At 36.5% G+C, this 25,421-nt stretch overlaps 1 protein-coding gene across 2 annotated transcripts in view; it reads right to left on the bottom strand.

The window, feature by feature from the left end:
* Positions 1 to 1,292: 1,292 nt before the first annotated feature.
* Positions 1,293 to 25,421, bottom strand: part of SH3YL1 (SH3 and SYLF domain containing 1) — a 51,452-nt gene continuing 27,323 nt past the window's right edge. For both annotated transcript variants that reach the window (XM_017814510.1, XM_017814511.1), the window contains exon 10: positions 1,293 to 1,893. In XM_017814510.1, coding sequence (XP_017669999.1) covers positions 1,694 to 1,893 — 200 coding nt within the window. In that variant the 3' untranslated portion in view covers positions 1,293 to 1,693. The remainder of the gene's footprint in view (positions 1,894 to 25,421) is intronic.

Raw genomic sequence — 25,421 nt, 5'->3', positions numbered from 1 at the left:
CATTCCCGCTGGTTGGAAAATATTTTCTAAAAAAATACCTGCAAGCAGCATGGATTTGTTTGATGATTGTATCTATGTGAAGACAGATCACACACACACACATCTGTCTGATCTATGAGGAAAAGTCTAGGAAGGATTTTCATTGAGAGGAAGTAAACATGTTTGACTATGGTTTCAGTCTCTTTTGTCTCATTTTAAGTTTGTTTATCAAACATGTGTGGCCCAATCTGAAAGAAATCCAGAAATTTTTGCCAATGAGTAGAATAGAATGATTTCCTAATGATGCTAAATCTTCATCTACACTAGGCTTTGCCTTGCCATTCAGATGAGATAACTTGAGGTTAAACATTATCTGATAGATTAGTGGATCATAACAGCAGATCAACTGTAACTTGCTTGCTGGAAAGATCATACATACTAATTTTCTGGTACTTACAGCACTGCTAGAAGAAACAAGGATTTAACAAAATACATTTTCAAGTGGGGAAAAGCTGAAACTGAAGGAGCATAATTATCATTTTGTCATTAGCTCCATATAAGAGGCAAATTCAGCATATTCAGCATTGAGAAGGAAACTAAACTGGTTCTCAAAAACTCCAAGTCTCGTTCTCACCTCTGCTTTGATTTGTCACATCAACTTTAAAGTTGTATCTGTAAAATGAAGTTGATTTAGAAATATACTCAAAATTAAGCTGAAATATGAGAATGATAGTGCTGTACATTACTATTACATACATCCTACAGAAATACCTTCCCTTTCTTACTTATATATCCCTTACTTACTTATACTTTACCTTATTAATTGACTCTATTTTCTCTGCAATTTACTCAGTGTTGCTCTTTCCTTAAAGATTAAACATTATAAAAGTCTTAAATGAGAAGAAGCAGGAAGAATTCAAGCTTACTTATGTACTAGGCAGAAATTTCTCTATCTTGTCTTCCACCTGTGGAACAAGCTCCTACAGGAATCAAGGATAAGCCTATGTATGTTCTGAGGGACTATTCACGCATTTTATTAAAAAAAAACTTTCAGAAGTGCTTAAATTCTTCAAAGATGAGGGCAATATGAGACAAGGTTTCAGAGAAGCTGAACTGCTTAACTGTTAGAATTTAAAAAAAAGTCTTTGCATGTCTAACAATGACAAACATTAGAAACCAGACCTAAAATAGTTACTAAGAAAAACTGCAATATCTACAGTGATTTTTAAAACCAAGTATAAAGGCAATTTCATCTGCCATACCTGTGAAAAAATATCTGTATTTAGTAAAAGTAAGGAACTCCAACTCAGAGATGGTTTGAAGTAAATTTGAGCACATTTATTAAAGAAAGAGACCATAAATTGTATTTTAATAAAAATCAGCATTTTTTCAGCATGTCTAGTTTTAAGTTGTTTACAGGTTTTTCTCTCATGTAAAAAATAAATCCACACAGCAAGACCGAATTGAAACTAGACACAAATTGAATTACTTTTTATATGGCAACTTGTTCAAAAATAAAACTCTCATGAATTGATTATCACTTACTGTTTATTTAAGAAATAAGTTTAGGGGAAAGTTATGATCATTCAAGGCATTTCATTTTTTTTGTTAGAACAGTCTTGGTTGAGAATCTCATTTTAATAAAATCTGAAAAGTTAAAATATATTTTTCAGTATGAATATATTACTGCCTCAACATTTTATACTGTACAAATTTAGTTGTTACTTATGGCAACATAATTGGCTGGAAAGATGCCAGTTTGTCCTCCTATTCTTCCTTCCCACCAATCAAACTGGGAATTTGTTTTAGTTGTGACTGTGATTTTGTCTCCAGCTTTGAAAGTCAAGTCACCTGGCTGTTGTCCTTCAAATGAATAAAGTGCTGTCACTTCCACTGGATCACTCCAAGAGTTATCTGAAATGAAAGAAATTAAATAAGAAGAAAATTACTAAAAGGAAATTACTAGTGTCTGCACATACACTAAGTTCTTAAATACAGTATTCTTAAACAATAGTAGAAAGCAGTGACAAAGACACCAAAATAATCTGAGCATATAAACCACTAATGAAAAAACCCTTCCATTTTCACTATATTCTTAAGTAAGTGAAATTTGAATTCCAACCTATTGGCACTATCTATTTAATAAAGTAGTACTCTATACAAAATAAAGATCAGCCATTTCTTCTGTATGCCTCATACAGTCAGAGACAGTGAAAAGTGTGTTGAAGAAAGCATGAGTGCCTCCTGAACGATTGCTAATGGAACCCCTGCTCAGATTTTAGTTGGAGTATGTTTTGTGACAGTTTTTTCATAGAAAAGCAGAGAAATTGATTTTTTACTCAAAACTCAGCATATAGGATGGCAAAATACAAAATATCCACACCACTTTCCCTTCTCTTTCCATAGGGTTTGCAGTGCCTGGGATTTTGGTGTATCTTGCATGTTAAACAAAACACACAAAATGTGCCAGTGGAAAAAACTGATTACAGTTTGATGTATTGGAAGTGAGTTAGTTTGCACAGTGGTATTTTGGACCGCATATACAAGTGGCTTTTATTCTGTTTACACCAGTCTTTTACATATTTCCTTCAGTCCTTAACTGGTGTTGGAATCATGCCACGAGTCTTCCGATCTAGTTTTAAAATCATAAAAATCTTGGATACCATTATCTAGCCTCGATTCCTGTTGAAAATTTTTAGCCAATGTCTCAATGTTTATTACTATTGAACTTTTAATCTAAGTGAATATCCTCAATTTACTAATACTTCTGTTTTCTCTCAATTTCTTTAACTATCTGAACTATACAAGGTAGTTGCCTTTGTTTAATGTTGATTTAGAAAACAGTTAAATCTCTTGCATGAATGCATCTAGAAGTGAAAAATTGAAGGTGCCATGGAAGACTAGTTAAGAGGAAATAATGATGTTTACACAGTCAGGTGGAGAGATTTCAGGATGTACTTCTCATATGGACATGATGGCTGCACAAATGCTCAAGCATGCAAGATTAAAGGCTTTTAGCATTAGCTGCACCTGCTTGCTGTCAAAACTGTTGCAAAATAGGAAACCCAAGCTCTTATTAATCTACACATTGCAAGCACAGAGTTAGAAAGGATGGTGAGAGAAGCATTGATACATTTTTTTTCTTGCAGTCTATCTTCAATAACTGGTACCCACAGATCTTTTCTTCTTCTTGCTTTTATCATTTCAAAAGAAAGAGGAAAAATTCTTTCCCCCCAAGGCTCACAAACAAAAACAGCATTCAAAAGAAGACAGAGAAAAAAATTGGGCTACAAAGGCATGCAAAGGTAAGCAGAGGTTTTTTTCCCCCAGCATCTGTCAATATATATGTTCATTCTACAGGTCAGTTCTTTCCTTTCAAGATCTGGATTTGATGCAATCATCAAGGACTAATACAAAATTATTTGGCCATGTGCTGGAATATAGTTGGTTGTAGAGAAGTCAAATGCTGTCTTTCTTGATCACACAATCTCCCTCTCCTGATATCTGTATTCCTGATCTAAAATCACACAACACTATTTCTTTTGATGTGAAAATGTTTATGAGGTCCACATCTTCACCAGTTACTCCTACCAAAATAAGCAGCATTACAGCTTTTCTAAATAGCTCTTTTACTTTCACACTTGAAAGTCTGACAGACTGAGTATTCAGCAATTACATGACATTCCTCCAAGAATTCAAACATTTGATGCAGTTGGGATGATATGATGTGCTCCTATGCAATGTGTGGTTTGAACATAGATATTTTGATTGAGGAAATCATAGCAAAACCCACAGAAGTAAAAGACTGACTTTTTATTCCTAGTATTAAATAATAGTCAGAAAATACTGTGGCTCAGGACTCTTTAGGCGTTAAGGCATGGAAACAGTTATTACTCAGTTGCATATAAGAAGGAAGAGGGTGTTTTACCTCTCTGCCACATTTAGGAAGCACACGTGGGTAAAAGTACATTTATATGTTACAATGAAGGCAAAAAATTCCTATATTTTGAGTTCTTAAACATATGTGTTTCCATCACCTAAATGTTCAAATGAATCATCACTCAAAGAGAATCAGAGTTATTATGTATTTATAACTGCCCAAAATCCGTTAATAAACTTGGAAAACATAAATATTTCATAGAGCAAAAGAAGAGACGAAAGTGCTATAAGTGATGTGAGAGCTTCTTTTCATTACATTCAAAAAAAGAGCTGTCAAGACCACTATAATACGCTGGATGTAGCAATGGCAGCAACTAATAGTTACCTCCTTCATGGCTGAACTTGCATTAAGACTATAATTCCTTTTCCACAAACTCCTGAGTATTCTGAAATTAGCTCAGTAAAAGTAGGAAGAAAAACGAAGGGAAACTAGACACAACTTAAAGCATGAAAAGATGGAAAAAAAGAAGCATGTGTGAGATATTAAACTGTAGGAGAGCATTCAGTGCACCACAACTATTCCTCCAACTATTGTTTGCTCTGTCATATGAACAAGACTATTTTATGTGTTTCTCTTCTCACTTTTTGCCCCTGTACATGTGTATCTTTCAAAACATAGAGAAACATCAAAGCACTGCAGCTGAATATGAACATTCAGTTCCGTGTCCTTGCCCCATTTGCTACCTGCTGTCATTTAAAAGTGTTTTACAGCTTTATTCCTGTCAGATATTTCATAACCATTTCTACTTAATTTTCCCTAGCAGCTTTTCCTGTATTATAGTTTCATTTAATTTCATTTTATTTTTCACAAAGATTCTACTTTCTGTGCTTAAATTCTGTAGTTTTGTAGCATAAAGCAGATAGAATGCATATTTATCACCTCCAGATTGCAGCATCCCATGTCTCATATTTATACGGATCATCCAAACAAACAGGTATCTTAAATGAATGCACTGTTACAAAATCTACCATAGATTTTAAGGGGGAGCTATTTCATGTTCTCATTTCCCAAATTCAGTTGCATATAAAAGGGTTTTAAATAAAATTGTTTTATTCAACGTGAAGATTGCTGAATGCATATACAGAAAACACATTTGCAGCTCACACAAGATGGTGCTACAGTGCTACATACAGCATATGATACTGAAATCATTGAGATTTATGAGTATGCACACTGCAATAAAAACAAACTACACTGTGGGAAATCCTTAATTATTGGTATATGAATACACACATCACACTTCCAAAAACACAGTGGTCAAAACAGAAATATAGAAATTTTGGTTGAAGATCAATTAGTGCAGCAGCCAGCATATACATATACTTTAGCATACATGGGTATGGCATATGCTCGACAACAAACTACTCTGACCACAATATCCTTTCATTTTTATTCATCTTTACATAATGTAATTATTTGAAGTTTTTGCTAAGGACTACTTCTATGGATAAAAGACGTGGTGGGGTAGAAATTAGAGTGAATTTACAGCCTCTTGGGTGTGCTGTAGTACCAGCCTCAGGGTGAACGAAAGAGCGACAAAACTATCTTTAATTATGGCACATTTGCTGCAGAACAAAAGCATTTTTTAAAAAGTTACAGATACTGTATGCCTATATTTCTATGAATAAGTTCAAGAGTGCCAGAGTCTTTGACTGTAAGGCCAACTGGCATAGACTGGCCACACAGATGCTAGCAAGCACTCACCACCCAGAGAGGAGAGCCACAATCAAACTGCCCACTGGTTTCTATTCTGGAGTAACAACTAAACCACATATAGGAATTATTTAGAAAAGTGCAAGGTGAGAATAATGCCAAGGAGTTTTCTAACAACACAACCACATAGGTAAATGAGTTATAGTGCTTGGGCCCATGCCTTCACATTGTTTAATTTACTAGGAGATATAGTAGCCACTACTTTCACATTCTAATGTGAACATATAAAATATTAGTAAAGCCACAGGCTGTTTCTAAAACTGGTTTTCAGAGAAGATTAGGAATTTTACATAATTTTGGCCTGATCATTTTGTACTTTTAAACCCCAAATTTGAGTTAGAACACAGAATAGTGGAGTTCAGCTGTGGGTCCCAAATTTAATTTTACTAGCATAGATGTATATATTCCCTAGCCACCAAATGCTTGATGCTGAACAGCTTGCAGAAGATATGCTGCTTTTGGCCATGGACACAGCAGTAAAACTGAAATAAGTTTCATGTACTTGAGGTTAGTGGTGAGATTGCTAAACATCCACTTTGTAAAATTTGCTAATTGTCAGTAATTTGAGAACTAGCATGATTTTGTGGGTCATGTGTGCACCTATATCATGGTTTAATGCCAGCTGGCAACTAAGCACCACATAGTTTATTCCCTGTCCCTTCAGTGGGATGCAGCAGAAGACTGGAAGGCTAAAACTAAGAAAACTCATGAACTCATGGGTTGAGATAAGAACTGTTAAATAATTGAAATAAAATAACAACAATTTAATAAAAAAATTAATGAAAAGGAAAATAACGAAAAGAGAGAGAAATAAAATCCGAGAAAAACAAATGATGCAAATGTACAGCAATTGCTCACCACCAACCAAATGATGCTCAGCCCATTCCCAAGCAGTGCCCCCCCAGGCAGCTTTCCCCTGAGCTTATATACTGAGCATGACACCGTATGGTGTGGAATACCCCTTCGGCTAGTTGGGGTCAGCTATGTGTCCAACTGTGTCCCCTCCCAACTTCTTGTGCACCCCCAGCCCACTTGCTGATAAAGCAGCATGAGAGGCTGAAAAGTCCTTGACTTAGGGTAACCCCTACTCTGCAACACCTAAAACATCAGTATATTACCAACATCATTCTCATCTTAAATCCAAAACACAACACTGCACCAGCTACTAAGAGGAAAATTAACTCTACCCCAGACAAAACCAGGACAAACTATGATAGCAACTATAACTGAACTAAATAAACTATTACTGCTGATTTTGGGTTCACCTAAATCATATAAAGGAGCTTGCAAAAAACAGCCCTGCACTCAGTTGTCACCACCAACGGGCCATCTGATCAAGGGTACTGATCACTGATGGGGTGTCCCTGTTGCTGACTGTCCATATATTATGCATGTTCTGCTAAATACCTCCTTCAGTAAATGGACTGTGGGTCCAGTTTCTTTTGCAGATGAAAGGTTATAACATTTCTTTTATTGGAACACAACATATCATATGAAAATGTCTCTATGTAGATATACTGAATAGTGTCCCTATCTTACTCAAAATTTTTGTGCAACCTTTAGAACGCATGGGTATAGTAATTGCTATTTAAAAATCCATCTGAATGAGCAACACATTTCATATTCTGACTTCTACTTTCTTTGTGTTTTTTAAAGTAGAGAGAAGTGACTGGAATTGCCACAAAATGTTACAAGTCTGATGAGTCTCTAGCATCAGAGATAACAGAAGTTGTATAGTGCTGGCATAAAAGCTCCACCAAAAATTGTCAACTTACAGAAAAGCTGTAATAGAATTCTCATCATTTAAATGGAGACTTAGAAAACTAAGCAACTCCATGGACTCTGTTTGTGCAGAAGTAAGAGAAAACCAACAAACAGACCAAACCATCCAACGGATTAGGTAGATGCAAACACCTATGCTTTTGCAAACAAACATATCATGTATCAGAAAGGTTTAGAATATTAGTACACTGCTCAGAGGCCTTGAAAGGATCAGGTACTGCTCATAGGTTGAGGATAAGAGATGTTACTAGCAGTGAACAGACAAATCTTAGTTTTTTACCCATTATGGGACGCTGGGCTTTTTTTTGGAAAAGATTAGTATTGAGTTTACAATCAGAGTTCAGAAAATAATCCAAAGTAGGCTGAAGAACTAGGTTAATTACTGGGCCCATTGCAAACCTCTGAGTAAAAAATGATAGTTGGTGCCAGCGAAAATGAAGACTTTATAGGAAATTTTAATGGCCACCCTTGGAAAATGGTCTGGACAACACCACCTGTTAAGATACGCCTATGAGTGTAAATACTGTGTGTTTATACATATATTGGTTATGCTAAAATGCCCGAAAGATGTTTGCCCTAAATTAGCACATTAAAAAGGAAGACTATTGTCAGGCCCCAACTACTAGTGATGCCCAGTGACAGAAGCAATGGGCACATACTGAAACAAGTAAGGTGCCATCTGAACACCATGTTTGCTGAGCTTTAACTAGTAGTTATAATGAAAGGACTTATTTAACTGCTGTTCTAGTAAAGAGGGCAAGTATGTGTTGTGATGATACAACTGGGCTGAGAGTAGAAATTCAAATATATAATAAAAAGCTCTAGCAGTTCCCTGAGAAGCTAGAATGACTGTCCTTTTTTGTAAAAACAAATCAGTTTAGCCTAGGACTGACAGAGTGACTGGGGTTACTGTTACGATTAAGGCAAGGATGAGAGTTTAATAAAATAAGGGTCTGAAGAGAAAGATTCATTGGTGGACAAGCAATACCAGAAATGAGATGAGGCATTAAATGGCAAGAGTAAGGATCTTACAGATATGTCTGCATTTGCTGTGTTCCTCAAATGATAGAGCTAGATTTGAAAACTAAAAGATAACACTGGATCCTTCCAGGAGAAGTGAACGATAGAAAAGAGCAACAATTATCTTACTGCTCATTGAGAGGCATACAAGTTACTGCATTACAGTCAAAGCCAGCTTTAAGGGTGGAACTAGAATCTGAGTACAGAATCCAGACAGCAACAGTTATTCAGCTTCTGCACTCACTAGGGGTCTGAACTGGTCCAGTTCTTTCAGTGACTACACTGCCCTTCCTCCTTTATATTGCCTTCACTAAACCTTGAGATAAAGGGTGGATCTGTCAGGAAGTGCTTTTGGATCTGTGAGAGCTCAACAAGCCTTGAGGTTTATTGAACTACATTTCAGGAAGGGTAGGGACTGCAGGCACCAGAGAGATAATTTTCTGCTGGATCCAGCATACCGTGCATTAAAATGTGAAAGGCAAGGGGTGGGCAAAGAAAATGGCATGTAGTAAATTCTGAAGGCATCAAGGTAACTAATGACAGAGATAGCTTCTGAAGTAGCGCTAGGGCTCCTGATAGTAGGAAGTAAAGATATAGAATTCTGATTTGAGGAATGCAGAAGCATTGGGCCACAATTGTGCCTAAAGGCAGGTGGAGAAACAGCTTAAGTTCAACTTTGAAGTAGGTATGTGAACTAAGTTAAATCTGTAATGCTAACAAGACTGAAATGAAAGCTGGATCTGTCAGGGAGTGCTTTATGTTCTGTTTGAGCTCAAAGACATACTTAACATGAGAGCCAGTGGAGGAATGTGAAGGATGGACAAAATGATAGGGAAGGAGATTAACTTTGATGTGAGAACTGAATCTAGATGAGAGTAAAGGAATATTGAATTTGCAAAGGTCACAGAGAAGGATGTTGCAACAATTGAATCATAACAGGACAAAAGCGTAGACACAAGTGGAGACAAAGAAAAGGCTGCACCTTTAAAATAGTATTCAGAGAACATCTATAGGACTCATTGCTCCTACAGCGAAAGTGGGAACTTCTAAAGAAATTCAAGTTGAAGAACACACAAGCTCTGCAATGGTCAGCAACAGGAAGTTTCAGATTCTATTTGGCCATTTTTAGCTTGAATTCATAATCAGTTAAGAGAAGAGTACCAAAGCCAGGGAGAAACAGAAATATTTCTTTGCAGCAAATGTTATCTAGCAAATTCAAAGGATAGCTATCTGGGAAATCTTAACAGAAAAAGAGAGGGTTGATATGGAAGCCTTCTCAGTGAGACACTCGAAATATACATGTAAATGCAATTACAGACACAGCTCAGCAACAGAATTCAGGGATCACAGATATTACCAAAGAAAACCGAAGATGAAAATTAATCTATCAGGTTACATACAGGAGGAGGGAATGTAATTTCTAATATGTGATTATAAAGAAGTCAGCAGAGACTTGGTAGTAACAGTTACATTTCCATCAGTGAATGGAGCAGTACTGGCCCTTTCCATGTTATGTTCCCTTTTCTCTATTAACTTGATGTCTCCAAATCAGAGTACCTTCATTCATATCGACTGCTGGGGAAAGTCTCTGGCACATGCTAACTTCCCACTTACTAAGGACAGTCATACTAAAATCATCAAAATCATGGATACCTGGGACAGAGAGAGAGGGGGGGAGGGGGGATAAAACAATGAAAATCTGCATCTGTGAAAGATATAAAGTATAGAGAAGATATGAGATGAGGATGAGTAGAACCATTATACCTGTATCAGAATCCTCCTGAAATATACACTATGGACTGGTCTGAGGGGACAGACCCTGGCTAGAACCTGAAGAACACTCTGGTAATGTAAGGTGAGACTGGCAGCATATAACAAAATAAAGCACATTCTCTGAGACCTATGTCAGAGTCTGGTGTGTAGCCAGAAAATAAACCACCTTTTTGGCCACTCCTCTTTTTACCCCCATTAGTCATCTTGGAAGGCTATTTCAGAGCTGTACTCTCCCTGTTGCTAACATGGCTCCCTTAATGTCTAGTGTCAAGTAATTCAGTACTAGCATACATCCTTTTTTCGTTTGTTTGTTTGCCAGCGCTGTCCTTTGGCTGAAACTTTTCTTTCTTGACATTTATCTTTCTTATGTTTTGTAGTCAAAAAACATTTTTTCAAACATTCAGACTGCTATACTAAAAATAACTTAGCTACCTCATATCAGTGACTCCTTGCTCCACTCATTGAACTTATTGTTCTCCACACCTATTCAGATGAACCTATTGTTTCCTGAAAATGAGTAAACAGAATATTATCATTGGGTAAAAGGCCTTTAGGTAACTGACCTCTCACAGTACCATTAAATAAAGAGTTGTTTAAATGGAAATGTGAAAGAATTGAAGGAACAGAGAACTCATTTTGTGGAGATCACGGATTTATTTCTGAATGTGAAAATAGTAATTAAAAAAAATTGGGATGAATCAGCACAGCACTCTGTCAGAACATTTTTTGTTGATGAGGAGATAGTCATGAATGAAGAAATCAGCAAATTTAAAATGGAAGGGGAAGGAGAGCAGAAAACACTGGAGGAACTGGAAGCCACAGAAAGCTGAGGTACAAGAACAGAAGAGATATTAGTGACGTAGCAGAGACACTCTTTTAGCTGAAGATTGAGCTGAATGCAGAATATGTAATAAAGCTAGACAACAGGTAGCTAAGGGGTCTAATCTATTTAGCAGAATCTTAATGAAGTTACAAAAACTAAAAACAAAGATGGAGAAAAATAAAGGGGATGTGTACACAATTCACTGCAATATAAGAAAGATATTAAGCTCTTAGAGAGCATCCAAAGGAGGACAATGAAGATGGTGAAGGGCCTTGAGGGGAAGCTGTATGAGGAGTGACTGAGGTCACTTGGTCTGCTCAGCCTGGAGAAGAGGAGACTGAGGGGAGACCTCATTGCAGTGACAACTTCCTTGTGAGGGGAGAGAAGGGGCGGGCACTGATCTCCTCTCTGTGGTGACCAGTGACAGGACTCGAGGGAATGGACTAAAGTTGTGTCAGGGGAGGTTTAGGTTGGATATCAGAAGAAGGATCTTCACCCAGAGTGTGGTTGAGCACTGGAACAGGCTCCCCAGAGAAGTGGTCACAGCACCTGACGGAGTTCAAGCCTGACAGAGTTCAAGAAGCATTTAGACAATGCTCTCAGGCACACAGTGTGACTCTTAGGGATGGTCCTGTGCAGGGCTAAGGATTGGACTCAATGATCCTTGTGGGTCCCTTCCAACTCAGAATATTCAGTGATTCTGTGTAAAGAAACTTAAATATAGAGAGAGAGAGACCTTGAATACGAATGGACGTATTCCGTATCCCAGAACTGTAAACCCAGGGCAATATTAGAATACAACATAATACAATATTGAACATAGATGTTACTCATTAAATTGAGGAGTGTTAATCCAACAAAAAGTCATTGTTTCTACAAACTGCTTTAATATTAGTCGGTTCTGAAAGGAGAGAAATCTCTGTGTACAACAATGGAACCTATTCCAAGGTCACAAAAAAACAACAACAAAAAAAGGAAGCTAGCAAACAGAAAACTAGAGAGGTGCAAAGTTAGGAGGGAAAATAAATATGTCTTCATGATTAGTGCCTTTATCTGTTCCCTGACTGTAAGAAGAAATACGAGCACATGATGTAAAAGGTGCAGCTGTTTCAAAGAGTCTAAGGAAACAGGCCTAAAACTGACCTGTTGATATTAATTTAGAAAATAGTTAAGAAAAGCATTAATCAAGTTGAAGTCAAAGCATTAATTGTGTACTGGACCACCAATACAGAGAAATTGGATTGTGTGTTGTTCAATACAATGCTAATTCTTCAGCTCTCTTTTCTCTGAAGAATTATAAAGCTGAAAGTACTAATAGCCTCAGTGATACAGCACCTTTTTCAGGAATGAGGCAAATCCAACGTCTTGGTTATGTATAATCAGTCATACTGGGGAGTATCGACCTTTTACTATATCTAAACTTACCTTCTTGGTTTCCATTACAAGTCTATTTCTGAACTATTTTGTAGAAGAGCTGCTATGAAAATAACTTATGAACATAAAGTAATGCCCTACAGAGATTTGATTTCTTAGGTGAATTGCATCAGGGATAGTCAAAGAAGCACTGGAAGAGAACTGAGAGGGGGTACGTGGCAACAAGATGCAATAAACAGTTTAGTGCTGGGTTTTTGAGGAAACCATTAATTATTTCAACAGATCAATTTCCTGAAAGCTGCTCAGTTTAATGCTAAGGATCTCACACCTTAGGTCACTATTACATTTTATAATTGTCTTAAAGCATTTTAAATCAGGAATGAATACTAGGAAATTATATGAACAAATGAAAAGTTTAAATTCAAAATATGTGAATTGACAGTGATCTTGATCGTAATAAGTCTGAGTCACACTATGAACTAGAACAAAGGAACAACTGAAGACACACTGTTGATATTCTAAAAGCAATCTTAGAAATTTTTCAGTATCTGAAAGCATACATGTATGCTAAAATTGTCTCCTTAGAAACAAAGCAAGGGAAATTATTTCATTTACATTACCTTAAGAGTCAAACATGCATAGAATACCTCTGAAAACACATATAAAGATACTCATATGTAAAGAAATAAAGCTACAAAAGTACATAATTTTACATTTATTGCTACATGCACATACACAAAAAAATAATCTTTTTCTACAACTAGTTTTTCCACTCATGAGTTTAGAAAGCAATGAAAATGATGAAAACTGCAATTGAAAACAGTATTCTGAAATAGTAAATACATGGCTTGCAATGGATGTGACTACTAGTTTGAATATCTCCTCAAATCTATAAACCTCTTGCATATACTATGTAATTCCTTTATTAAAAAGGACTGGATCAGTTACCTCCTGGAATGAAAATAAAAAAAATTCCAAAGTGATATTATGAAATATTGAAAGAACACTGCCTCAAAATATCCCCTTTATGACCACATGCAATAATGCAAACATGACAGATACAGAGTCTCATTCCATGTGACTTTTAGAAAACTGGCATCTTGGAGACAGGGACTTCATTAGGTCTTAAACATTTTTAATGTTTAATGGATGCAGAAGTTTAATGCAATTAATAGTCCATGGTCTGATGATATTTAATTCCAAGGCCTTACTATTTTTAAGTAGTTTCTAACAAATATTGTTTAGGTAATGTCAGCTTTGGCTCAAAGTTAGGGCTCAGAACCACAAAGGTGATGATTTTGAGTTCATGTTCACAGCTAGGATGCACAAAAGTTAAGTCAAATTACCGAATTACCTAAGTTACAATGTCATGAGAGGCAGAAACAAAATATCCACTTAGTAGGCCCTTATTGGTCTGTTCTCAGGCTTTATCATTCATTATGCCTGGCAACAGGCCTAAAGCAGCAGCATCTTTGGAAAGTGGCAAATGATCTGTTCAAAGACTTAAGATAGAAATGAAGTAAAGAAAGTTAGAGAAAGGATGAAGGAAAGTCTCATACGAGTTATTACACAGAGAACAAAAGGGCAATGAACTAAAAGATGTCATGGCTTTCTTCTCTCATGACAAGAAAAAACATCAGCCAGTGGGGCCTAAGGAAAAGGGAGTAAAGAAGAACCATACTGTAGTATATTACACAGTGTGACCCTGAATAAACTAACATTTCAGCTCTTATATGGCAACAAAATATTACACATTCTAATGGCTACTTAGAAAAAAAAAGTCTTCAAGCAACTCTCATTTAGAAAGAAAAATAGTAGCCTATCTCTATCCTAAATACTAGAACTCATGAAAATAATTTCAGTTCTTGAATCACACCAGTATACAGATGAGCTCTTTTCTCCACCTAATGTGCTCATTTTCCATATTCTTAGCTCTCACCTCTCAGCTTTTAGCTTAAGACAAAAGGGGTTTATCTCAGCTTCTAGAGCAGAACAGATGTATATCTACTTACAAATTTCATTTTAGTTTCTGGACAAATCACAAACCAAGTGAAAACAAACATAAGTGAACTATCAAATGTTCTATTCAGATTAAACTACTAATTTCCTTAATGGCTTTTCAATTTTTTTTTTTTTTTAAAGTAGACTCACCTCAAAAACCCCTCAGCATACACAAAACAACAACCTCAGATCTCACTGAACAGATGTTTGGGAAGGCCTAAATATGCACAGTAGATTTGACATTTTATATCTACAGGTACTAATCTGCTATAATCAGATATATTCTGTACAGATACTGGAAGTATGTCATATGCCACCATTGATCCAAATAATCTCCAATAATGCTCATCTGATCAAAGGTCAGGAGACATGATATTCAGCAAATCACACTCAGAACAAATAATCTCTTGCCTTAGCTGATTTTTTTGTCAAATATGGCTTGTTTGGGTAAGTAAACAAAACCACTTTACTTTCTGGAAAATAAAAAAGCTTCTTAAGAAACTCAAAATATTTAAATTCAACATTGAAATCTGAAAATAATCAATTCTTCATGTCTAAGAAACAAGGATGGACTTTTGGGGGTAAGTGAGCTTTACTATCACTGTGGTAAAACAGTATTCCTTAAATGCCCCATAAATGCCTATTTTGCTATCAGTTACAAAAACCTGCTCTGAAGAGGGAGAGAAAGTATGAGTTGCATTGCTCTATCCTACTGTCACTTATGGGCAAAGAATTGTTCTATACCCAGAACACATGATGCCTGTTTTGTTACAGCAGCTGTAGATTTAAGCAATTTCAAAATCAAAGAATCATAGAATGGCTTGGGTAGGAAGTTCATACAGTTCCAACCCCCCTGCCATGAGCAGGGACACCTTCCACTAGATCAGGTTTGTTCAGGTCCCCACCCAACCTGGCCTTAAATGCTTTCAGGGGCAGGGCATCCACAACTTCTCTGGGTAACCTGTGCCAGTGCCTCACCACCCTCACAGTAAAGACTTTCTTCTAAATATCTAATACAAACCTATCCTCACTTAGTTTGAAGTCATCCCTGCAGTCATTCCTACTTGCCCTTGTAAAAAGTCCTTCTTTATCTCTTTTGTAGGTTCCCTTTGAGTACTGACAGTTAGGTCACCCCAAAGCCTTCCCTTCTCCAGGCTGAACAACCCCAGCCTCCCTCAGCCTTTCCCCATAGGAGAGGTGCTCTACCCCTCTAATCTAATTGGTGGCCTCCTCTGGACTTGCTCCAACAGGTTGATGCCCTTCTTGTCCTGGGAACCCTAGAGCTGGATGCAGCACTCCAGGTGGGGTCTCACAACAGCAGAGTAGAGGGGCAGAATCCCCTTCCTTGACCTGCTGGCCATGCTGCTTTCGATGCAGTCCAGGACATGTTTGGCTTTCTGGGCTGTGAGTGCACATTGCCAGCTCATGTCCAGCCTCTCACCCACCAGGCCCCCCAAGTCCTTCTCAGCAGGGCCGCTCTCGATCTGTTCATCCTCCAGCCTGTATTGATACTGGGGGTTGCCCTGACCCAAGTGCAGCACCTTGCACTTGGTCTTGTTAAATCTCATGAGGTTCCCCTGGGCCCACTTCTCAAGTTTGTCCAGGTCCCTCTGGATGGCATCCCATTCTTCAGGTGTGTCAACTGCACCACTCAGCGTGGTGTCATCTGCTAATTTGCTGAGGGTGCACTCTATCCCTTCATCTAGGTCATTAATGAAGACATTAAATAACACTTGTCCCAATATGGACCCCCAAGGGACACCACTTGTCATTGATGTCCATCAGGACTCTGGATGTGACAATCCAACCAAATCTTATTCATCAAACAGTCCACCCATCAAATCCACGTCTCCAATTTAGAGAGAAAGATGTTATGTGGGATCACGTCAAAGTTTCACAGAAGTTGAGAGAAATGACATCTGTAGCCCTTCCTTTGTCCACTGATGAAATCACTCCATCATAGAAGGCCACTGGGTTGGTCAGGCAGGACTTGCCCTTGGTGATGCCATGCTGACTTTCTTGAATCACCTCCCTGTTCTCCATGTACCTTAGCATAGTTTGTAGGAGGATCTGTTCCATGATCTTCCCAGGCACAGGGGTGAGGCTGAAAGGTCTGTAGTTACTGGGGTCCTCTTTTCCACCCTATTTAAAGAAGGGTACAATGTTTCCCTTTATTCAGTGGAATATGTGTTCAAAGTACATGGATAATATCAAGGAAGGCCCATATCATTCCAGGAACTACACTCTTTAATATGCCTTGGTACTAAATGTATACCCCACTTCTTGAAAGGAGAGCAAAATGAAATGTTAAGCCCTCTTCCTCTTCCATGGGGACTGTCTCAGCCAACCCTATTTTCTGAATTAGCTGCCAAGATAGATGTTATATATTACTTCAACTGGATACTTTGTCCAGGTTTCCAATGTTACAAAGCCTTCCAGTTGATTTTCAGAATAACTTAATAACTACATTCTCCCTTAACAAAGAAATGGTGGCTGGAAAAAAACTGTTCAAAGCAAAGTTAGCCAGAGATGTTCCATACCAAGGTACACCACCCTCAGTTTTGCTCCAAAGCCTCCACAGATGAGAAATTCATCATCAGCTGAAAATTTGTATGCATGGAATGGAGGTATTATACACACTTTTAATATAAGAGGCTCACAAAACCCAGAAAATGGCTCAAGTATTTTTGACCTCTTCTATATAAGCCGGAAATGGATCATTTCAAAGCAGATTCCAAGTCACCAACTCATGCTGCTACTGAACAGTGTCATGTCTAGCAAACAAAACTGATAGTTGAAACAGACTCAACTATATTTAAAATTTAAGTTACTGTGCAAATTTAGCTCATTCAGTATAAAATGTATTTCGCTGGTTTTGAGTTTCTGGCCTAGTAGAGAACATGCTGGCTCATCATCTTCATGTGCTGATGGAATGCTTTCTATCTTTGTTTCAGCACACTCAGCTTTTGCATTAAAGAAGTGCCTTTTTTGTTAAGCATCTGTGGATGTATTTGATATTTAGGATACAAAACTCCCCACCTCCTGCTTGCAAGAGTCGATTCCATAACAGTACTTTTGCTGATTACTTTTTGGATTTTTCTGACTTTTCAAAAAATAATTACATTTTAATTCAAACTGAAATGGTAAAATAAACTGTATCAATGTCAAGGGTTTTATCATGTTCAAGACTACATTAATGCAAATAATGCCTGTGATGAAATCACACTGCAAAAGCTGAGGTGCATAACCTTCATATTCTGAAAAGTAAAGTACAGTGACAAGAACTGAACTCTGTTTTATTCAGGTCAAACTGATGATTTAGGAATGATTTGCAGATCTTTTATGTTGACAAGCTTCTCCATGTTTCCTCTACATACACCAAGTTAGCATCTCGACCTGAATATACTGTCTCTGCATTTTGATTCTCAAATCTCTGTACTGTCAGATTCAAATGGTATTATTGGCACATAAGCTAGTTCACTTGATAGAAGTCTTAGCTTTTACTCTAGTCTAGAAAACAATCTACAGCCTCAAGAAAAAAAAAAGTAGTAAATGCAACAATTCTATATAATTTCTGCCCATTTTCTAGGGAAGTGTTTTGTGATTGAAATTTAATAATTTCAGCCTTGCACAGAGAAATACTTCTCTGGACTGGTTAGAAAAATGGTTCAAAACAATAAAATTATATGAGACAAAGAGGTATTTCATATGGAAACATACCAAATAATATTATTGTAAAAAGGCCTCATCTGAAGGTCTGTTCACAGTCCTCATCATCAATATTTTAAACTGGTTGAGAAAGTAGATGACCAAGAACATAAAACCTGTTTTCAAGGGGACATCAAAATGAGCTTCAGAGAACGAAGGAGGTTATTTCCCAGCTTCACAGATGAAAGAGGTTACTACTACCAGACAAAGAAATCAGACAGAAAAGTATTTTAGCTAAAGAACAGGAAAGCATGAGAAAAAAAAATGATTTAATCTTTCTAAGAAAAAATATAGATGAAAAGCAGGAAGAAGTTTCAAGTAATTATGGGAGATTCAGAAACTGCTTTCTGTAACAGGAACTAGTGAGTATCTGCTAACTGTCTTAATAAGAAGTCTAGCACTTTCATGATAACATTTATATTATATGAACACCTGCAATATATAAAAAACTCTTTGTTAACTTCGGTTGTGCTAAGGGGCTCAAGGGCTGCTGGTATCTATGTTAGGATTTATTCTTGCCACAGTTACTTATTTTCATTGCTTTTATGTTACTCCAACACCAGTACAGCCATTATTAACTCTACCTATACCACAGGCTCCATCAACTAATAACTTCAAAAGGTATTCAATAGATGTTCCTCTCCTCTGCCAAATGGTGACCCAAGTAATTGTACTTCCACTTACAGTGTCCCACGGTGCAATCCTGTAATCATTCTATCACAGTCTAAATTGGAAGGAGAAAGGTAGATACCCCTATTCATCACAGAACAACCTCAGTAAGAATTAGAAACAGTACAGACCCATGAACTAGAGCCTAAACTGATCAGTGAAAACTCTGCCACCTGCAACTTCCACCAGCAGGAGGATGAAGCATCTTGGACTGTCATCATCACCTACGGTTCATGTTTCACTTCCCAGCTGAGCAGAGCCAAACTTTGCAGAATACTCACTACATTGGCGTGGCCAAAAAGTACAGTTATGATAAAGTTATTGAAATGAAACAACAAATAGTTCTGGAATTTTCAATTGAAATTTAAAAATGGTATTAACAGTATTTTTCATACTTCTATGAACATGATGAAATGCTATGTATGCTTTTAAGTCAAGTGGAATATTGGATGTGTAGATGCTCTTCCAAAAGAAAAAGCTTACAGTAACTACATTTGTGAAAAAAAAATATCCCTTAGTTCAAGCATGAGGAAATTCAAGCTTCCAGATGGCATTCAGCCACTAACTCAAATTTGCCCAACGTGCAACAAATGTGAAGACAGATTTTTCCCCCAACAGTACCTCCAAACTTTCTCTACTGTCCCATACCCAGCTGTACCACTAATCTCAAATTCTTCCTCATCCTTCTGTAGTTGTTGACAAACGGTAGAACTGACAGGAGTAGAGAAGACACAGTCTGAACCTTACGGCAGGGACTAATACATAAAATTGTGCACCAGAGCTAGTTTTTCTATTCCATTTTTCCTTGCAGAGGAGTTTTCTATTTTTCTTATTTTTAATCTTCTTTTGACACCTTCCTAAAGAGCAAAGGAGTTGCTAAAAGTACAAATATGCACCACTGAGGGAAAAGGGGGAAGAGGGGTTCAAGTCTGATAGTACATGGAGAAATTAATACTTCACTTCCTTTCCACGGGAGTAATTTTCAGTTGAGGTTGCCTAATATGGCAATAAAATTCCTAATGAGAAAGAGAAACCCAATGGAATGTAACCAGAGAAGCCTTGATGCAATCCTTGCTAGACCTCCCCATGAACAGGTAAGAAGTTTCTTGAAACCTTGTCTTTTTGTAAAAGTGAGAACCATTATTGCACCATTTCTAGAACAATTATTTGTCATACTAATTTTGCTTACACTAGTGTTTGCCTTACTGATTTCTTTTTGCATGGCCTCCTATTTCTTAATCAGGAACTAACAGTTTTTCCACAAAAGGTGAATGATCTTCTTGGTTTAATCAGCAATATCCAGCTGGAGGATCTGCACGACGTAGCACTGAACCAGCATAGCTATGGCAGATGCAGGACTCCAGGTCCCATCATGATAGAGAACACATCACTTTTTGGGGAACCGTGGTACTTAATTCTACTACTCATGGAAAAATATATTTAAAGTGGGTGCTCAACTGGGGTAAAAAGTAATCAATTTCCAAAGAAAGGGAAGTATTATCAGAGTGTTCCCTTAGCATTTAGTATAAATTAGATGTTTTTGTCTCTGCTATCAAGATGGATCGATAAAGCATCACTCTACCCTTTACTGCAAAAAGATTGCCATTCCTTAGAACACTGTTAGCTTTTGTCTCATGTCAATCATGCACAAGGCATTTTACCACAGTCTGGATAGAAATTCTGTGTATCTATCACTTCCTTGAGGTAGTCAACATTTTTGTTTGGCTTCTATTACTATTAATGAAGCACAAGCTCCCATACTCCCAAAGGCTTTTCTAGATAAATAGACAGGAAAGCAATTTAAACTTGCTTTTGTCCTACTACTTCAACAAATCAAAGAAAATACTAATACACTATACAGCTTTGAAAAAGTTTTTTAAGCATATATTTTAAAAATACACTAAAGCATTAATCTCTCTGTGTTACAATGGCTTCAGACAAGACTTTAACCTTTACCATTTACCATTTGTATGTTACTGTGAAGAATTTCATATTTTAATGCTATGAATCAGAAGTATTGCCTTAATGGTGTTTTACACTTAAAAAATAAGCATAGATTGCACTGACCTTTTCTATGCTTTAGCTCTAATTTCCAAATTTTTATCCTCGGTATTAAAAAATGTCAAGAAAAAATAGTTACTCATGCCAGAGGATCTGTTTCATATTTAGCACAATAGCTCTCTGCCCACGCCTGTACACATCAGGAAGACCCCAATTTCATTCTAGCATGTCTGACCTCAATCTCTCTGTGCCGTGTTGTATTTTGAGTTAGCTGATTATATGCATCAAGTTCTTTGTTTCAGTATGGCCAGTGAAGTCCTGCATGCTACATATTTCCTCCCAGCTTGCCACAACATAAGCCATAAGCAGCTTGATTATCTGACTAATCACATTCATGATAGTAATAGTACGATCCTAGTAAAAGTGAATCAGGGATAAAAATAGCCTCAAAAATAATTTCCTGGGATTTCCTAGGTTTGGTTAGTATTAAGAAAGAGCTCATAATAGCAAGAAAATGAATACTGTGGGGAACCACCAGATGGATGTTTTATTTTTCTGGTAACTAAATATAAACATGTCACAAGTCTTGCCACGAAAAACACAAAAATAGACCAAGCTTAGCTAAAACGCTTAAAACAAAACAAAAACTCCCATACTTTAGTTTACAAAATTAGTAGACGATGTCATGAAGGATTATGGCAGAAACATGGCAGAAATATCTCACTTTGTAAAAATTTTGTAAAACAAATACCTATTTGTCACACTGAGCTGTCTTACTGATTGTACAGTTTATAATCTGCTAGAGTTCCTCATCAAATTATAGTATAGAAGGAACAGATTACTGCACAGCTTAATGAGGGTGCTTCCTTACAATGTGAAACAGTTCTACTTTATCCTACAGTAAATCTCTTCCTTTCTTGGAAAAGGAGTAATTAATAAACAGAAGAACAAAAAGTGGCCCTTTTTCCAGCTTCAAATACACAGCACATATACGGAGTACCTAAAGGAATATGCATATCTCTGATTTTATCATGTTTCCATGGATGATTTAATTTCCAATTTAAAAGCAAAATGGATTCTTCCCTTCACGGTGAACCATGGAGTCTTCTCCTATTCTTAAAAACAATAGGTTCTGGATTCCAGGTCTATGCAGATATCAGGTACAAAACCCCCACTTAGTAATCTTACTTAAAATCTTTTAATTCAGTTTAACTACAATTCAAGTTGGCAAAGGAAACTTCAGAATGATTACATAATTTTAAATAATCTTGATCCAGAAGAGACTGAAAGAAGAAAATGCTGAAACACTGACAATATCCCAGAAAGGTAGACTTTAAGGATATGCTTTCTGACAACACAGAAAAACAAAAATTCAGGTAATACACTGGGAAGAAGTTAGCCTGAGACCACAGAGACAGCTGAATTTTATTGGGTTCAGATGAAATATTTTTACTTTCCTGTTGTGGTGTTTAATCTTAATGAAAATAAAAATGCCCAAGTCAAACGTCACTAATCAAGAGGAGATTTGGACACACATTTCTCTTATAGCACACTTGTCAAAATTTTTTTGTCAGTGGGTATTTCTAAACGTGGAACTGCACAGCTGATACAAATAATTGTATGCTAGATTTCCAGTTAAATTTGAGTTGTTCTAAAATAGTACTGGTTTTGTTAAACCTAAGTTGAGAAGCATATAAAATAAAGTGACTGCCTCAATGCATATTTAGCAAAGCAAGCCTATTTTAAAGTTGCAAGCACACACAGTGATGCTTGCTTTCATCAGTTCTAACTAAAAATTCCATTGTTTCATTACACTGTGTTAAACAAGCTCAGCAGTACACATAATTTGAGGTATTAATTAATGTAGAGACTGCTAGAATGGTGTCCACGTTCCAGGTCATATTTTCTTTTTCAATTTTGAGCAATATTATCCTAGTTGGTAGTAGCTCTAAAAATAACAAGATAATAAGTCAGATGGAAACTGAACTGCAGAACAGGCATGCAAGTAAAATAAGTGAAACAGGAGGTGAATTCACAAGTAAAAATTATATTATTGCCCTCAGAGAGCTGTAAAACAGATTTTTTTTTTTTAAGCTTTTTACCTCGGAAGCAGTCTATGAATTCTTAGTCCATATAATTGTGTTGGCTTATTTAACACATTTTTGACTGGCCACAAAAACATACTAAGAAAAGCAAATTCACATACAGACCCTCAAGTTTCCTTGACAAAATATATTTCAGACAGCATGAAAATCTGTCTTGGAATTCTCTCAGGAAACAGATTTTCACAGATTCACTGAACCATCTGGCATTCATAGATTACCGAAAGAAACACAGATCATCTCGGAAATTGTGGAGAACTGGGCCAGACTTGGTTACTGGAGAACTGTAACAACAAAAAGCAGCATCTCTGAGATGGATTTAGTTAACACAAACTGAGTTTACCACCTCATGGTACCACCAAATCAAAAAGGGTTGATATTGTGTTTTAACATAGATTAGTAACGTGTAAGAAGGTTAAAATAAATGAATAGATAAATAATAAAAAAGATAAGGACTTGAGTTTAGTCCAAATTCATTAGAGCTTTTAGGAGCCCAAATCTTACTGATCTCAGTGAGTTCACAACTCAGAATTTGCTATTTTTAACACTACTTAAAATTTGAGAGGAAAGAGAAAATGACTTATGACAAGGAGCTCATCAATCTGTTTATCATCAAAAGAAAGATCAAGGAAGACCAAAAAGTGATTTGATTACAGCACAAATGTCTCAAAGGGAAACAAGAAGGGAACAAAAAAAAAAGCCCCTCTGGGTAGGGAAGTGCTCTTTAATATAGTGAAGAAAGCCACAACAAACATTGTCTAAAAGCTGCAGACAAATTCATATGGGAAAGCATAAATTTTTAATAATGAGGTTCACAAATCACTCAGATTATCATTGAAGGAAGAAGGGGTTTTTTAGCTTCTTAAAAACAGTGACAAATTTGTCATCTGCCTCTGTGTCTTCATTAGTATGCTTGATACAGCTTTGCTTTCAGTATGCATGAATACAAATATATGCCTAATGGGACAATAAGAATCTGTTAATATTTTATTTTATTTTCAAAGTTAAAGGTTTCTGCAGGAAAAAACCTAGATACAATTAATATTTTGGGTTTTTTTCTTTAATTTTACTGTAATCGATTTTGAGTGTGCTGATTTTATGCACAATAGCTAAAGAGTTCAATGTCTGCAGATAGATAATTTATTCAGTTCAAAAATCAAAAGAAGAGGGCATATATTTTTTTTCTCAAGATAAAATTTAAAAATATTTAGCTCAAGTACTTGTGGGAGATAAGAAAGCCAGTGTTTCTGAGAAAAATCTAAAAAAAAAAAAAATCCTTGAACACTTAGGCTTCACAGCCACAAGTTCTTATGGGTTTTTTAAGCAAATCATATGACTGCTTAAAAAATGATACAGCATCATTATTTTCTCCAAATTATGATAAAATACTTACACTGTTACCAAAAGAAATGATTTTGTGTTTAGTATGAGCATTTTGTCTTACAGTATTGTAAGAATTCAAACCCATATTGACTTTTGAGAATTGTGAATGAACAGTGAAAGAACACTGATTGGAAGGAAAAACTTTCTTGCATTTTCATCCCCACTTCTGTCTCAAGTCTATTTCCTGATTGTTTCAGCATCTTAGCAATTTTAAGTGATTCTTTTCCAAACATGTGAAACAGTCCTTTTCTGATTAGCTGAGTTGAAGAAAAAGTGAAAAAAACCCCCTGATATCTGATTTGAACAAATTGCCTGTTAACGATTCAGTTCTCACAAACATTCACCTCAACTCAGCTCCTATTTTTGCTAGCAGATCACTACTCTTGCTCCTACCACTTCAGCTGGGAAACCACATCACTGTCACATTTTCAGAATTGTACATTATTCAGCAAACTGTTAAGAGGATAGGCAAGTAAGTCAAGTAACCACTTATCTACGTTTCATTACTTGTTGCTCCATGGCAGAACCCCAAGCACAAAAAAACTAGAAATCATAACAATAATGAAAAACTAATATTTAGAATTAGATAGTCTAGTGCGACAAACTATGAACCTAATGTGTCTAAAAAAATTGTCCTAGTAAAATAAACTTCTCCTGAGTCTACAATGTCCAAGTAGTCACTCAAGAATCAGGAGTCATTTCTCTCACAGACATGGTGCAGAACTCCAAAGAAATCATGTGCCCAGAAAAATAAAAGCTAGATTGTGGTAGTAAAGCTTGGAAGGACCAGTCAGCCCTTTCAGTAGATTTTACAACAAAGAGGGGACAACTAGAAAAATGAAGACGCAAATCCCTAATTCTAGTAAGGGAGGAGGCATGAACTTTCATATTCATAAGCAAATCTAGTTTCTTTATTTAAACAGTCTCCAGGAAAATCTCTACTACTATAGAAACTTCATACATCACTGAATCACAATAACTGTATCAGCTATGAGTTTGTTGTGGGTTTTTGTTGTGGTCGTTTTGGGTTTTTACTTCCCAGAATTGTAAAAGGTCTCTCCAATTTTTAAATAGCATTTAAATAAAATCTGTGGTATTCCCAAGTTTCTGGAAACATTTAAGGCATTACTGAACCTTGTTTTACAACTAAATG

The sequence above is a fragment of the Lepidothrix coronata genome, unplaced genomic scaffold (assembly GCF_001604755.1).
Source record: "Lepidothrix coronata isolate B3197 unplaced genomic scaffold, Lepidothrix_coronata-1.0 Scaffold45, whole genome shotgun sequence".
Lineage (NCBI taxonomy): Eukaryota > Metazoa > Chordata > Aves > Passeriformes > Pipridae > Lepidothrix > Lepidothrix coronata.
Note: the sequence above shows the minus strand (reverse complement) of the source record. Positions and strands in the feature narration are given on the sequence as shown.